At 36.3% G+C, this 13,571-nt stretch overlaps 1 protein-coding gene across 1 annotated transcript; it reads left to right on the forward strand.

Moving 5' to 3' along the window:
- Positions 1 to 2,904: 2,904 nt before the first annotated feature.
- Positions 2,905 to 3,728, forward strand: LOC126755470 (uncharacterized). The gene is made up of 2 exons (XM_050468054.1): positions 2,905 to 2,983; positions 3,053 to 3,728. Exons 1-2 carry the CDS (start codon positions 2,927 to 2,929, stop codon positions 3,614 to 3,616), a joined length of 621 nt encoding a protein of 206 aa, XP_050324011.1. The 5' UTR covers positions 2,905 to 2,926; the 3' UTR covers positions 3,617 to 3,728.
- Positions 3,729 to 13,571: the final 9,843 nt, after the last annotated feature.

The following is a 13,571-nucleotide window of genomic DNA, read 5'->3' on the forward strand; positions in this document are numbered from 1 at the left end:
GTGTAGGTTTGATCTCATATTTCTAAGGTAGAAAGTATATGGGTTGGCTTCAGAGGTATAGGCGCATTTTATGTCGAGATCTTGAATAGAAAGCGTACAAAATACAGCTTGTGCAAGAATTGAAGCCGCTCGACCTCCCAAAGCTTCGCTCTATGGGCTTTCCAAAGTTCTAAGAAAATCCGACGTTTCGAACCAAATTGTATTCAGCTCAGGGGCCATTTCTGGCCACCTCAATGGGTAAAATTGCTGCATTTGAGACGAAGGCCAATCTGAAAAAATTTAAGTGCTGACGTTTCATCCAAAAAAACAACTGTTTGGTGTGGTCTTTGGTCCGGTGTAATCATCGGTCTATATTTCTACAAAAATGATGCCGGTGAGAACGTAACCGTCAATGGCGACCGTTATAGCGTTATGTTAATTGAAACTCGTGATCTCGGCGACATTTTGTTTGAACAAGACAGCGCCACTTCCTACACAACGCATCATTATTGAGAGAACACTTGGCCACCAAGATCGTGCGATATCACACCGTTAAACTTTTTTTTTTTGGATGTAAAGTCTTAAGTCTATGCGGACAATCCCGCTTCGATTCAGACCTTGGATCAAAACATCATGCGTGTCATTCGCCAGTTACCAGTCGAAATACTGGAAGGAGTCATCGAAAATTGGACTCGACGGACGAACATGAGACATAGAGGCAACATTGAAAGAGATAATCTTGAAAAAATAAATGGCAAAAAGCGTTCTTGATATGATATTAAACATTCCCCATTAAATTTGAAGTTTCCGGTTTTTTCTTTAAAAAAATTGAACCTCGAAAAAGGTCACTTTTCGGTATCGATAAATTAAGTTTGCAATAAAGTTTATAATACCCAGAAGGAAACATCGGAGATCACAGCCTATATTTGATATGTGATCAGCGTAACGAGCTGGGTCGATTTAGTCATATCCGTGATACTGACCGTCTGCCTGTATATTCGGGAACTAGTCCATCAGTTTGTAGAATATCGATTTGGAATTTCGCACACGTCCTTTTCTCCCCAAAACGCTTTTCATGTGTCGGAACCACCGTTATCTGCCTACTGTAGGATATAGCTGTCATACTATCTAATCGGTTAAAGTCAAGATTTTGTATTGAAAACTTGTTTTATTTGACAAGATATCCTCACGAAGTTTATCGTGGATTATTATCCAAAGCAACGCCATAAGCGCCAAACAGCTTCTTCAGCCGGATCGCTATAGCATATTGCGGACCTACAAATTTACTGATCAAAATCAAAAAAAAATATTTTTTTACCCTTTTATAATATAACAAATGCACTTGCAAAAGGTGTTGATAGAAAATGTGTGAGATTTTGCACTGCGACCTATGTTCAATTGTGTCCTTTCTTATATCGCATATAGTCACAAAGGTCTAAAGCACTCTGAATAATTCCAGCAGCTTGCTGGGCGCGACTGAGGTGATGTGATCCCTGTTCACATAAATGGCTCATAGAGTCTTGAACCTGATCCTACAAATTGCTGGGCAATCCAGAATCAGATGTTCTGGAATGCCAGAGTTATTTGGACAAGTGCATCTGAGTGATGGTGACAAGGAGACGGAATTTGACTCGGCCTTGAGGTTGTAACCTCATAGTAGCAGCTTAGCTTAGCGCATTCCTGCTGCCAGTGCCGTTCTCTTTCCAGAGAGTTACAGTTTCGCTTAACTTTTTCTTTGTTGTACAATAATCTAGTTGCAAAGTAAGGCATATCAAATTTTGGCTGGATTAATTCCAAGAAATTTTAAAATAATTTACAACAAATATTATCTGGTAACTATTAGACATATAATATCCATTAATCATTCTGATGCCATTAATTAAATTGTACAATATAAAAACCCAAATATCCATGTTATCGTTATTTTATTTTGCTTGACTTGAATTATATATAAATCGGTCAAGGTTGCTTATTAGACATATTTATTTATAGAAAAACTAGTTGTTTCCGGACTTTTGGCAAAAGGAGCCTAAAGGGCATAGAAAAAAAACTAAAATATTTTGGCAAAACAACAACCAAAAGATTTCGAAATCAATTAATTATGCAGGTACTCAGCTTAACTGGGGGGAATTTTTCCAATAAATTAAAGGGTGTCGCAAAATTAACGCAATATTTAAATGTGTTGGCATTTATGTGATAAATTGTTGATAACCCTAAAAAATAGCAAATCTACAGCTGTGATTACTGTTGTTTTAACGGTTATCTAGTCCCCGTTTAAGTGGTAAGCTTTAGATAAATTGTCATCCAATGAGGTCACCCAACGATAGGTCCAGGAAATGTGCTGCTTCGACGGTGTTGGACTGTAGGTGTAGCGGTGTCAGATGTGTGGGTTGTTAGAGTCTTACGGGGACTCGTTGTATGCTGGACATATATTTGATATGTCGAGAACTATTCTGAATAAGGAGGAGGTTAAACTGCTGTATCCAGAGCGAAGCTGCGCAAGCGTCACTCTTGATTCTGGCGGCATTTCAAGCTTTTCGTCTGCAATGAGTGATGGTTTGACCCCAAGTACGCCATTCACTGGAAGGAGTAAGCGATGGTGTTTATGGCTCCACTGTGTATGGCAGTCAATGCATGTCTGAAGTTAGTTGCGTCCAAAGTCTTATTGACGTATTACCTTATGTCGTCGATATAGTGGAGGAAGGATCCCGTGTTATTCCTAGGAGACAGTTCCGTTTGATGCGAAAAATTTAGATCGTGCGTTAATTTTGGGGCACCCTATATTATTATTACTCACTTGTTCAAAAACCGAGCATTTTACAATCACTTTAATTATGATTGATATAGTTATAGCAAATAGATATGAAACAAAATAATTAATATAAAAGCCAGCCACAATATCTAACCAGATCATTAACACAGTTATAACCGAACTAAAGTGCAAAACATGAAATTCGCAACGATCGCTTTATTCATGGTTGTGCTGCTCTTTGCAGTTAGCGAGGTAAATTAATTATATTACTCCACACCTGCCTATAACAAAGAACATAAATATTATTTCTCCCAACGACAGGCAAGCATCATACCTGCCGAGCATTTGGATGGCAATCACTTTTCCGAATGCATTCAGAAGTACCAATCACTGGTTACTGAATATTCGAACCTCGAGCAAGAAGCCAGGCAACAAATGATTGACTGTTTCCAAGATGGCACCCAATGCTTTAAGCATTATGCGCCCATTATAGCCGCGATCAACCAACGCATGGCCACGGTAGATGCAAAAATTAGTTATTGCTGGCTATATGGAGTTGATTCAGAACCCGAAGCCTCTACAAGCACGTCCAGTACTGACTCTCCAGCAACAGAAGACACTACCGACTCTACTGCAACTAGTAGCCCAACTGGACCTGTGACCATTACCGATTGCTTGAACAGTTACCAACCACTAATTGCTGACTTAACGTCCAAGGAGAAAGCTGCTTTTAACCAAATGGTCGATTGCATGACTGCAGGCAATTCGCATGCGTTTTGCTCCGATAAATATGAGCCTGTTATAGATGAGATCAACTCCAGTATCTCAGCCGTTCACCAAAAATTTACAATGTGTTTGGAAGAAGCTGAGTCTGAGCGTATTTAATTTGATCAATGCTTCGATGCTGTCGGGATCACTATAATGTCTAACGTTTTCGATATTTTCATTTAATTAATTAGATATTTCAAAGTAATTAGAAATCAATTGTATAAACAGAGTTTTATTTTTCTTAATTAATTAATTTTATGGAATGAATTCAATTTTTTCGTGGCCAGCAACACTTGGCAGATAATGGCGCAGTAACTTGCAGTGGCATCAGCCTCGCTGTTAAAACTTTCATTTCGTTTATTGATGTCGCCTGCCTGGCTTTCGAAGTTTTGAAGCACTCGAGTGCAGGTCCAATTAATTTCTGCATACTTTTACGACACCCACGTATGCTGTCCATATCTGTTGAAAATTCTAATTAAGTACGCCACCATTGTAGTATACACATATGAGAGTGCTGCAATTAATTGTCCGAAAATCACGCTGCACTATTTTCAGCTTGTCTTTATGTCGTTCTTTGAATATGCGAAAATGAAGCCACTACTAACGTTGTTGCTGGCGAGCTTAATGCCGCGAACGAATGTTTATTAACCAGCGCATGCGTTAACGCCACTAAAGCCAGCAACCGTAGGCACCAACGCAAGCAATTAAAACTGGTACGCAGTTGATAATATATTTGTGAGTGCACAAGTTTACAAAATTTTGTACATTTTCATGTGTGCTCGTATGAAAGCATGTGTAGTAGGGTAGGCCAAATGGAAAGTTAATATTTTTTCATTAAATAAGTTCAATTGAGAAAAGATATGAAAAATTTCAGAAATTTTTGAAATTGCTTTTAAGATTTAAGTTTGAGCTTTGACATCGATTAATCTTCAAACGAGTCGACTTAAGGAAAAATTATCATTACATTCGCTGTAGGTAGCTTCGCATTTTCACTATTCAATAATTTGTTTAAGTGCAGTAAATCAAAAATCAATAAATATTAATATTTTTTTCGTTAATTCGGACGATATTTTCAAAGTATATAAAAAAATATTAATGATAAACTTTTTGGTTCACACACTAATGTTATGCGCAAATATACAAATATAAACTAATTAGGGTGGGTAAAAAAAAATAATATTTTCAGGATAACTAAGGTCAAAAATAAACAAATAAATTTTTGGGTCACACCCTAATGTAATGCACAAAATTACTAATACATAGTAGATACTACTTAGAGTGGGTAAAAAAGTATAATATTTTCGCGGTAACAAAGCAAATATATAAACAATTAACTTTTTGGGTCACACCCTAATGTAATGTACAATTATACTAATATATAATCATTAGGGTGGGTAAAAATAATAATATTTTCACGATAACTGAGGAAAATAAAAGCTTCAATTTTTGTGTCACACCCTAATGTAACGTGCAAATGTACTAATTATACTATTAGGATGGGTAAACAAAACTTAAGGACCTATTTTTCAGAGTACTAAGCGAAAACTAATATTTTTTTGAACCACCCTAATATTCAAAGAAAGTTTGATTATTAGAAAGCAATTTTTTTTTATATGAATTTTATAAAAATACAAAAATAATAAAACTCACAGTACCTTTAAAATTCAGAGAGACTCTCTTAGAGGTGTCTAAGAACCAATTTTTCAAGGACCAAGCGGAAAAATACAATTGTTTTTTGAACCACCCTAATACTCACGAAAAATTGTATGGTTATATTCATGTGCGTACTCACATTTTCACACATTTCCTTATTTACCCACACAAGCGTAACTGTGGCATTGCGACTAGCACACGGTGAAAATGAACATGTGCGCGGGGGGTATACAATTCCGAAAGTCGGTAATGTGAATTGTGCGTTTGGTCGACCGCACGGCAATTAGTTCAAGCTCTCTTCATATCACCAACAGCACTGATCTACGAAATTACTTTCCACTTCGCCGCACCGATTGCGGCAAGGCTTTGCACGTTGCCGTTGCAGTTATTGCGGCACTGTTCACGACTGTCACAGCGCAGCACTTCAACGCAGTCAACGCACGCGTTGGTGCAACTTCAAGTGGGTGCGCGTTGCGGTCAATTTTATTGCATTGCCTCATGTGGCATGCCAGAAATATGAAGCAATTTAGGAAGCGCGCACGGCGAAGGCAAGCGCCTGGAAGCAGTCAAAGCAGACAAGCTTTGCAAGTCATAGCTGACAGTGCAATAAAAGCGCATCAGCGTTTAAAAAATAAATGACAATGCCGCACAACTACTACTATACCTATATGTACGTATAGCACAAGGCAAGCGGAACACCTTCAGGCAGCTGCGGCAGCGCCTGTTGCTTACGCGCAGCTGTGCGCCTATGTCCTACTCTCCGGCAACTTTAGCTGTCACTTCAAGTTTAAGTAAATTACTAAGCCATCAATCACAGTGTGCAAGGTAAAGTTTATAAGAAAAGCAGCAGCACACACACATATACATACATATATGTATATGAAGTTACTGTTTAGTAGCGCTGCCAACGCTGCCTTTTTGACAACATCTAACACCTTCGCTGCAGCACACATCTTTGTAGTTTCGTAATGTTTTCACAGCAATTTCTCTTACAGCTACTGGATGCGTTGCATCCACACACTCACACACACACTTACCCAGCCACTTGCATTGCTGCTATTTTCATTACTCTGGCTGTTGCTGCTGTTGTTGTAGCCGTGCTGACTGCTCATGGTGAATGTGCCAGCCATCACTCAGCGTCGTAAAATTTCTAAGCGAAAATGACATGAAATGCAGCCAGCTATCGGCTGCAAGTAGCAAGCGAGGCTACAATACATATCAACGGCGCTTCAACGCCATGCAAAATATTCCCATAGATCTAATATAATCACAAAATGACGAAGGCTCTATCTTCTCTTACTTCTCGGCAACACTTTTCACTCCATTGAATTTGACTCAGAATATTTTTAAGAGCGAAGAATGCAACGAAAAAGTTCAGCGATTGATGTAACATGTATTATGTGGGAAGCTGTATTTTGTAATTTAAAGGACTGACGCAAAAGTTTGTACTATTTTGAGGTAAACAATCCATAGATATATCGTTTTTGGCGATCTTTCAACATTTCGATCTCAATTTGTATTATAATACCCTATATTTTGCTGCAATCTCGACAATTTCCTAACAAGCAGTCTTTCCTGATTTCTAAGCATAGAAAAAAGTGGGGTGGGAGCTAGTTTCAAAAAGTGCGGTTAAATTAGTAAGCCACTTGAAGTTCAATATAGGCCTTTTTCGCATCTACTTTCAAGGTAGTAGCATTTTCCTACTTACTAAACACAAGTTTTTCTCTCGCAATACTCAAATATAACTCAACAGGACAATTTTTAGTCACCTAGGTTAGGTTAGATGGCTGATCGAAGATCGCACGTGGACTGCTATGTGTAGTCCTTTGTGAAGGCATAGAAAAGAAGAACTCCTGTGTCCGGACTTATAAATTAGCAAAACTCTAAGTAGCCAACACAAGGGATGATTTCCACTCCCGCCAGTCCGGTGGTAAACGCTTCCACGTGCTTAAGTCTTGATCCTCCAAACGCGGGACAGTCAAGAAGAAAGTGTTGAGTTCTTCCCCCCTCATATGCTTCCATTCAGCTCCTGAAAATGGCGTCTGGTAAGGTTCCCAACTCTACAGCATGGACGGTAGTAGGGCATGGGGCCGTTAACAGCTAAACAACTAGGAAGTGGAAAGCCTTACTGAGGGCAAAGACATCACTAAGTCTCCTGCGATCGATCTTTTTTGCGACAGCGCATATACCGGTGGTGGCCCAGCTCTGACAAAGCTTCCGCGAAGCCCAGCTATCTATATAATATTATAACACAAGAGGATTTGGGAGCACCGTCCCATCCCATTCTACCGATATCGATTCTGGAATAACATTCCTTGCTTGCTCATCAGCTGTGCAATTTCCAGCGATTTCGCTATGTCCCGGCATCCAGACCAGTCTTATCATAAGACACTTGAGGCTATTGATAGCGAGGTGAGGTCAGGCACCAACCCTAAACGCACTGTAAATGAGTTCAAAGATATTATCGTCGCTCTGCTATCTGAGTGAGTAGTCACTTCTCTGAAGGAGGCTGCATTCCGGAGCAACAGATCTACTGCTACCTTAATGATTGCAACCTCAGCTTGGAAGACATTTTAGTCAACTATCTTCACCAAAAATCTCAAGACTCTCATAAACCAATTCTTCTACAAATACAAAATACTCATATACAATGAAACCACGTGTTTGCCTTTCATAGAAACCATAGACGTTTTTCAGCCGATCTGATACTTGTTAGTTATCATAGCAATATGTACATATGTATATGATAACTTGTATCCAACTCCTCAGAAAAGTCCTACTCTAGAAAGCGCTCAACATCCATTTTTAAAGACCCAACAGCTTATTGTGAGAAATAAGTAGTCGCGAACGACGAGAATTCTGTGTTACAAAAAAAGCACTGTATAAGTAAAAAGTGACCAACTGCACTGCTCTTTTATCTGCATCGATTTAACCTGTACTCCGATGATACCTAACATTCGCACTTAACATCGAGCCCGGTCGGTGTGTAATCTATTCGAAAGAAAACTAAGCACTCCAGTGATTGATCAGCGGAAGAAAACCAAATGTTAAAAACTTATTATTGAACAAGGTATTGTGTTTAAGTTGTTGTTGACTATTATCAATATTTTAACAATGAATCAGAAATAAATAAAAAGATAACTTTCTTTTGTAAATATTTAATTATTTGTATAAATGACTGATCGCCTGTGCCATGTGTTAAATATATTCAAACAGAAAGTAAAAGCCAATGATTGCTGTTGATATTGTTTTAAAATAGAATGTTACCTTATACCGTGGAAAAAACATATGGGAAGGCGGTAAATAATTAAGCTCATAATTGACTTATGGAATCAATTATTTTAACGGGTGATCCAAGTAGATGTACTTTTTCAATAGTCAGTTTTTGTGACATATCACGCCTCCTGTGTCGTGGACACCAAGATCGTATCATATAACACCGTTAGACTTTCCTTCGATTCAAGCTCGAACGAGTCATCGAATATTGGACTCAACGGGTGGACCATCTGAGACGTCGCCGCCGCCAACATTTAAAAGATAACTTTTTTTTAAAGGAGATAATCTGAAAAAAATAAATTTCAAATAATTTTTTTTTGTATGATGATAAAATTTTTTACTTTAAAAAAAGTAGGGAAGCTCAAAATGGATCACCATTTATATATACATTTACAATTAACACTAGGCGCTTAAATAGCTAAAACTTAAGTTGCTTCTAAATATTGAAAAGCTCTTAAGTACTATTAGTCATTTAGGCTCACATACTCTATAAGCAGTTCAAGTAAGGTCAGTCTTATTTTCTTAAAAAAAAAACACAATGATAAACCAAAAAGCACAAAATTCTTATTACTGCGTGCCAAATGGATTCCAATCTTCACCATACCTAAATTACAACAGAAATATAGTGTCACTTTCGTCACACTTTATCATTCGGAACAACACATTACAGCCTTAACTAAATGAAAGTGTAGCTGACCCCCAATCCTGTTGTGCTCTGTGGCAGTTATTTACCTGAGAAGCGTTAGTTATGCGCTTTTGTAACATGATGTTGTTCTTTCTAGTTATCCCCTCATGTTAGTTTATGTGCAAAACGATTTATGGCATTTATTATTAAACTTTGCCACCTGCAAAAAGTGGTTACGCACATTTGTCGCCTCAAAAAGTTGCTACAAAACACATACACAGGCACCTACAATTATACTTGTCTGCCAAAGACGTTCCCTGTTGGTCAGTTCTGGAAGATAAATGAAGTTAAATGTTTGGTAGTTAGTTTGGAATAGAATTGGGTTGTGAAAAATAAAGGGAGACTTGAGAACAGTTTCATAAAGTAAGAACTGAAATAAAATGTAATTTTAGTTATTGTATGAAACATTGAAATGCATTAAGCAATAATATTTCCACTTAAATAATTTTATAGCCTACCTTCAGGCTGAATACGCTGTTTGTAGTATACCTTTAGGATGCTTTCAAATTAAATATCGCTTTTTATTTATGCGTTATTTATTGCAAATGCAACACTAGAAAATAAAATATATTGAAAACACAACTTACTCGCCAATACTTCGGTAATCAACTCATTTACCGACTGGGTATGCGCTTTGCTTGAAGTTAGTGTGGAGGGAAAATGCTTGCACTTCTAAAGCAATAAACACAACCGTACGATAAAAGATGCACTTAAATAACAAATTGTAGCTTGGCGAGTGGCAAATGAAAATAGGGGTCACAATCCTTTCACTCGTGTGCGCTCATACATTTCGCTGCATGAGTGTATTGTAAAAGTTGATTTTGTTGTTGCAGAGATAAGTTACATTTTACCGAAGAAGCCATATACCTAACTAAAAAGCACCACAGCTCCAACATATGATTGCCACATAAAGCAATTTAAAGGATCTTTTGAGTTTTAGTAGGGAGGCAGTATAAGAAAAATTTGAGACTGTGCTTTTGGGGAATATTTTTGAGTCTTAAAACTATAAAGCGATACAAGGTTAAGTGCATAGCTGAGCAGTAACCGTTTATACAATATAAGAGACATTTACGGCAGAGGTTGCGCAGTTTATCCTTGAAGGTTCATATAATAGACTAATAGGTTACTAGAGCTTCATAGGTTTTGTCAACCATATCTATAGCTAAATTTGAAGCTTGGGTTGTAAATAATAGCTGAAATATCTTAAACACAGTATATATAGTTTTTGAAAAATATCAGAAAATATAGCTATAGTGTCTTGTGCATTCAAATTATACCTCTAGAAATTCGAATGCACGAAATTTGCCGAAGAGCAACTACAAATATAATATTTGTTAGACACTTTTTTCAACTTTATATCTCCTTCATTATATTTATTGCAAATATGCATTAATAATATCTTCCAAATAGTATTCATAAATGTTTAATTTAAAATTAAATTTAGCTCACTTGGTTACCCTATGCATTAGACGGCGTGGAATGGTTAGAGTTGGCAAAATTGCAAGTGCAATTCAAATTTGTAGATAAAATTGAAAAAGAGGATTCTATACGCATGTTTGTTCCGTTACTGTTGCTACTCCTTTTTATTATTGTAAGGAATTGTTGGTTTGCTTTCAAAAAGGTACGTGGCTACATTGTTCTCAGATAGAGTTCACATACATATACCCTGCGTTCAAACATATGTAAATAGTTGTTTCTGGCTGCTAAAAGTAATAAAGCACTTATGTATATAAATACAAGCAAATTTTGAATGTAGCTAAAAGGACAAGTTACATCATTGAAGTTAATATACTACAATTTTGAATTGACACTTATATCAAATAGTTTTTTAGTTCCAGAATTCTATGGTGTTGCCACTCAGTTCAATTAACTCCATCAGTTTATTTCAAAATGCGTTTTTCTGGACTCAAAATCTTGAAATTGGTTGATTAATAACTTGAATATTCTTCATTTCCTACACGAGTGTTCCTACAATGATCTACCTGTCTTTGGTCCGGCCAAAAATAGAAGTAAAGCAGCCCAAAAATATCAAAAGTTGTGGGTAAAATTAAACTTTTTTTAAATCGCCGCCATTTGTATTTTTTTTTAACCCAGGTTCATCGAACAGACAATATCTTTTAGAAAGATTTTTGTTCTTGAAGGTTTCATCTTCTTAGCTGACCGCAAATCACAGCAGCAACGGAAGAAGTGTTTTAACGTCGTCGGAGATCACAAAATTTTTTATAAAATGTTTACTGTATATTCTTAAAATATGTATAAGTATACCCTTAAAGTTGAAAAACTATTTATATAGTATTTTCATAACTACCACAAATCGCCTTTTTTAGCCAATTCAATATTTGAGGCTCAATATAATATTCTTAGCTACAAACGTTGAAGGCGAAGAACGTAGGAGTTGTGTTCAGATCTCTCGGTATCGCACTGGTTAGAGAAATGTTAACTTTGTTTGTTAGATGAAAACTCATATCAAATATTGAATATACTAGGGGCACTAAACAACAATGTGTGAGTGAAAAAATGGACGCGATCGTTTTCTTCTGACATCAAAACATATATTTTGTGAATATTTTAAATGAAAAGTACAAACCTCAGCTCAGTTAAATAAATTAATGTTTAATATAAAAAAATAAACGATTTTCGTGATATTTGGCTTCAAGAAGGTCATTTCTAAGCCTCCAACAATAATCTGCTAGCATTTATATTATCGATTGCCTTTCATGATGCTTCTCCATAAAGAATATGGCATGGCGGAACCTCACGCCCTTTTCGTCACTCACATGAGCTAAATTTGCCGGAAAGAAATCTATATGATAGTTCGGCATATACGAGTATAATTTTAAGGACACATTACAAGTCAAGGCTATATATGGCATTAAAATTTCATCAGATTTTAAGATTTTTTTTTTAAACTTTGAAAAATAACAGAGTTATGTGCTGTCTTCGGAGGTGCCAAACAAGGTGTCCCAACTGCTGACATGATTCCAGCCGAATTATAAAGGTTGTTAAAGTTGAAGATATTTCCTATACAACAACCTATGAGCTTTGAAAAATATCCAAAATTAACAAAATAGTGCAGTTTTGAAAAAAAATCGTTTTTTTTAGGTAAAAACTGGTCGTTTTTTAATGCCAAATTGACAATTTTAAGCCAATCAAAAAAATCGTAGGTCATTGTATAGTAAATTTATTCAACAATACCCGTTTGAAGTCGATCGGCCAATTTCTCGATGAGTTATGATGTCAGCAATTTTGAAAAATGTCATTTCGAGAAAAACGCGTTTTAAATTTCACTTTTATATGTTGGCACCTCTTAACGCTGCCATTCAAACACTATTCCAGATACGACCTTGCCGTTTTCACAGAATATTTTCGGAAATTTAAATTATCAAATATTTATTTTGAATGTTTCACACTGATTTAACCCCTTAAGTCTTTGTAATTTTCCGATTTATGGTTTTTTAAAAAATTTTTCCTTCAAAGCGCTTATCCATATATGTATTTAGTATATGGATATTGAGGATACACTTGCATAAACAGAAATCATCACAAAATTTTTGTGAAAAAACAGTATCTACCAATATTACAGATAAGAGTTTTAGTTGAATATTCGAACTGCACATTTGAGGTTCTCTTGAATACCATCCAATTTCATGGAAAACGTCACAGGTCATCAAGGCAGATAAACCTTGGAAAGACCCAACACAGCCGTCTTCATACAGACCATTCAGTCTTCTACCCTGCTTTTCTAAAATATTTGATTTAAAGAATAGACCACTGATGAATGACTTTTCTAAAATATTTGATCTTCCAAAGAATAATCTATTGACTTCAATTTTGCGGATGGACGGCTTTAGTTAAAGTAACAAATATTAGCGGAATATTAGCGCTTAAGTTATGTCGAAGAATGGCTTATAAATGTGAATGAACAAAAGTGTAATTTTCGTTAAGACCAAAAATGTGCCCGGCAGTAAATGTGAACAATATTCAGTACTTCAAGTGAATGAACTTATCTCGGTATCCATTTATATAGAAATAATAGATAAAAGCTGCAAATTTAAATTGGCTTTTAAATAAAAACTCTAAACTTAGCCTAAACAACAAAGAATTTTTATACAATGCACTCATAGAGCCGATTTGGTTGTAGGGCATTCAACTGTAGGGTACGACACCTGCAACTAATATTGATATAATACAAAAGTTGTAATCGAAAATGCTTAGAACAATCACTCGTTCGACTTGGTACTCGCGTAATGAAAATATCCATAAAGTTCTCGGTATTCCTATGGTAAAGAAAAAAGTAGAGGACAGCAGAATGAAATATATATAACTTTGAAATCACACAAGCTCACTGGCTAATGCTTTAGTACATTCCTGCTATCAAACATCCTTAAAAAAGAGATATGCCTGCTTACTAAAGAGCAAAGTATCACTAAAACAGCTCATTCACTTGCTTGAGATTGT

This window comes from Bactrocera neohumeralis, chromosome 4, assembly GCF_024586455.1.
Source record: "Bactrocera neohumeralis isolate Rockhampton chromosome 4, APGP_CSIRO_Bneo_wtdbg2-racon-allhic-juicebox.fasta_v2, whole genome shotgun sequence".
Lineage (NCBI taxonomy): Eukaryota > Metazoa > Arthropoda > Insecta > Diptera > Tephritidae > Bactrocera > Bactrocera neohumeralis.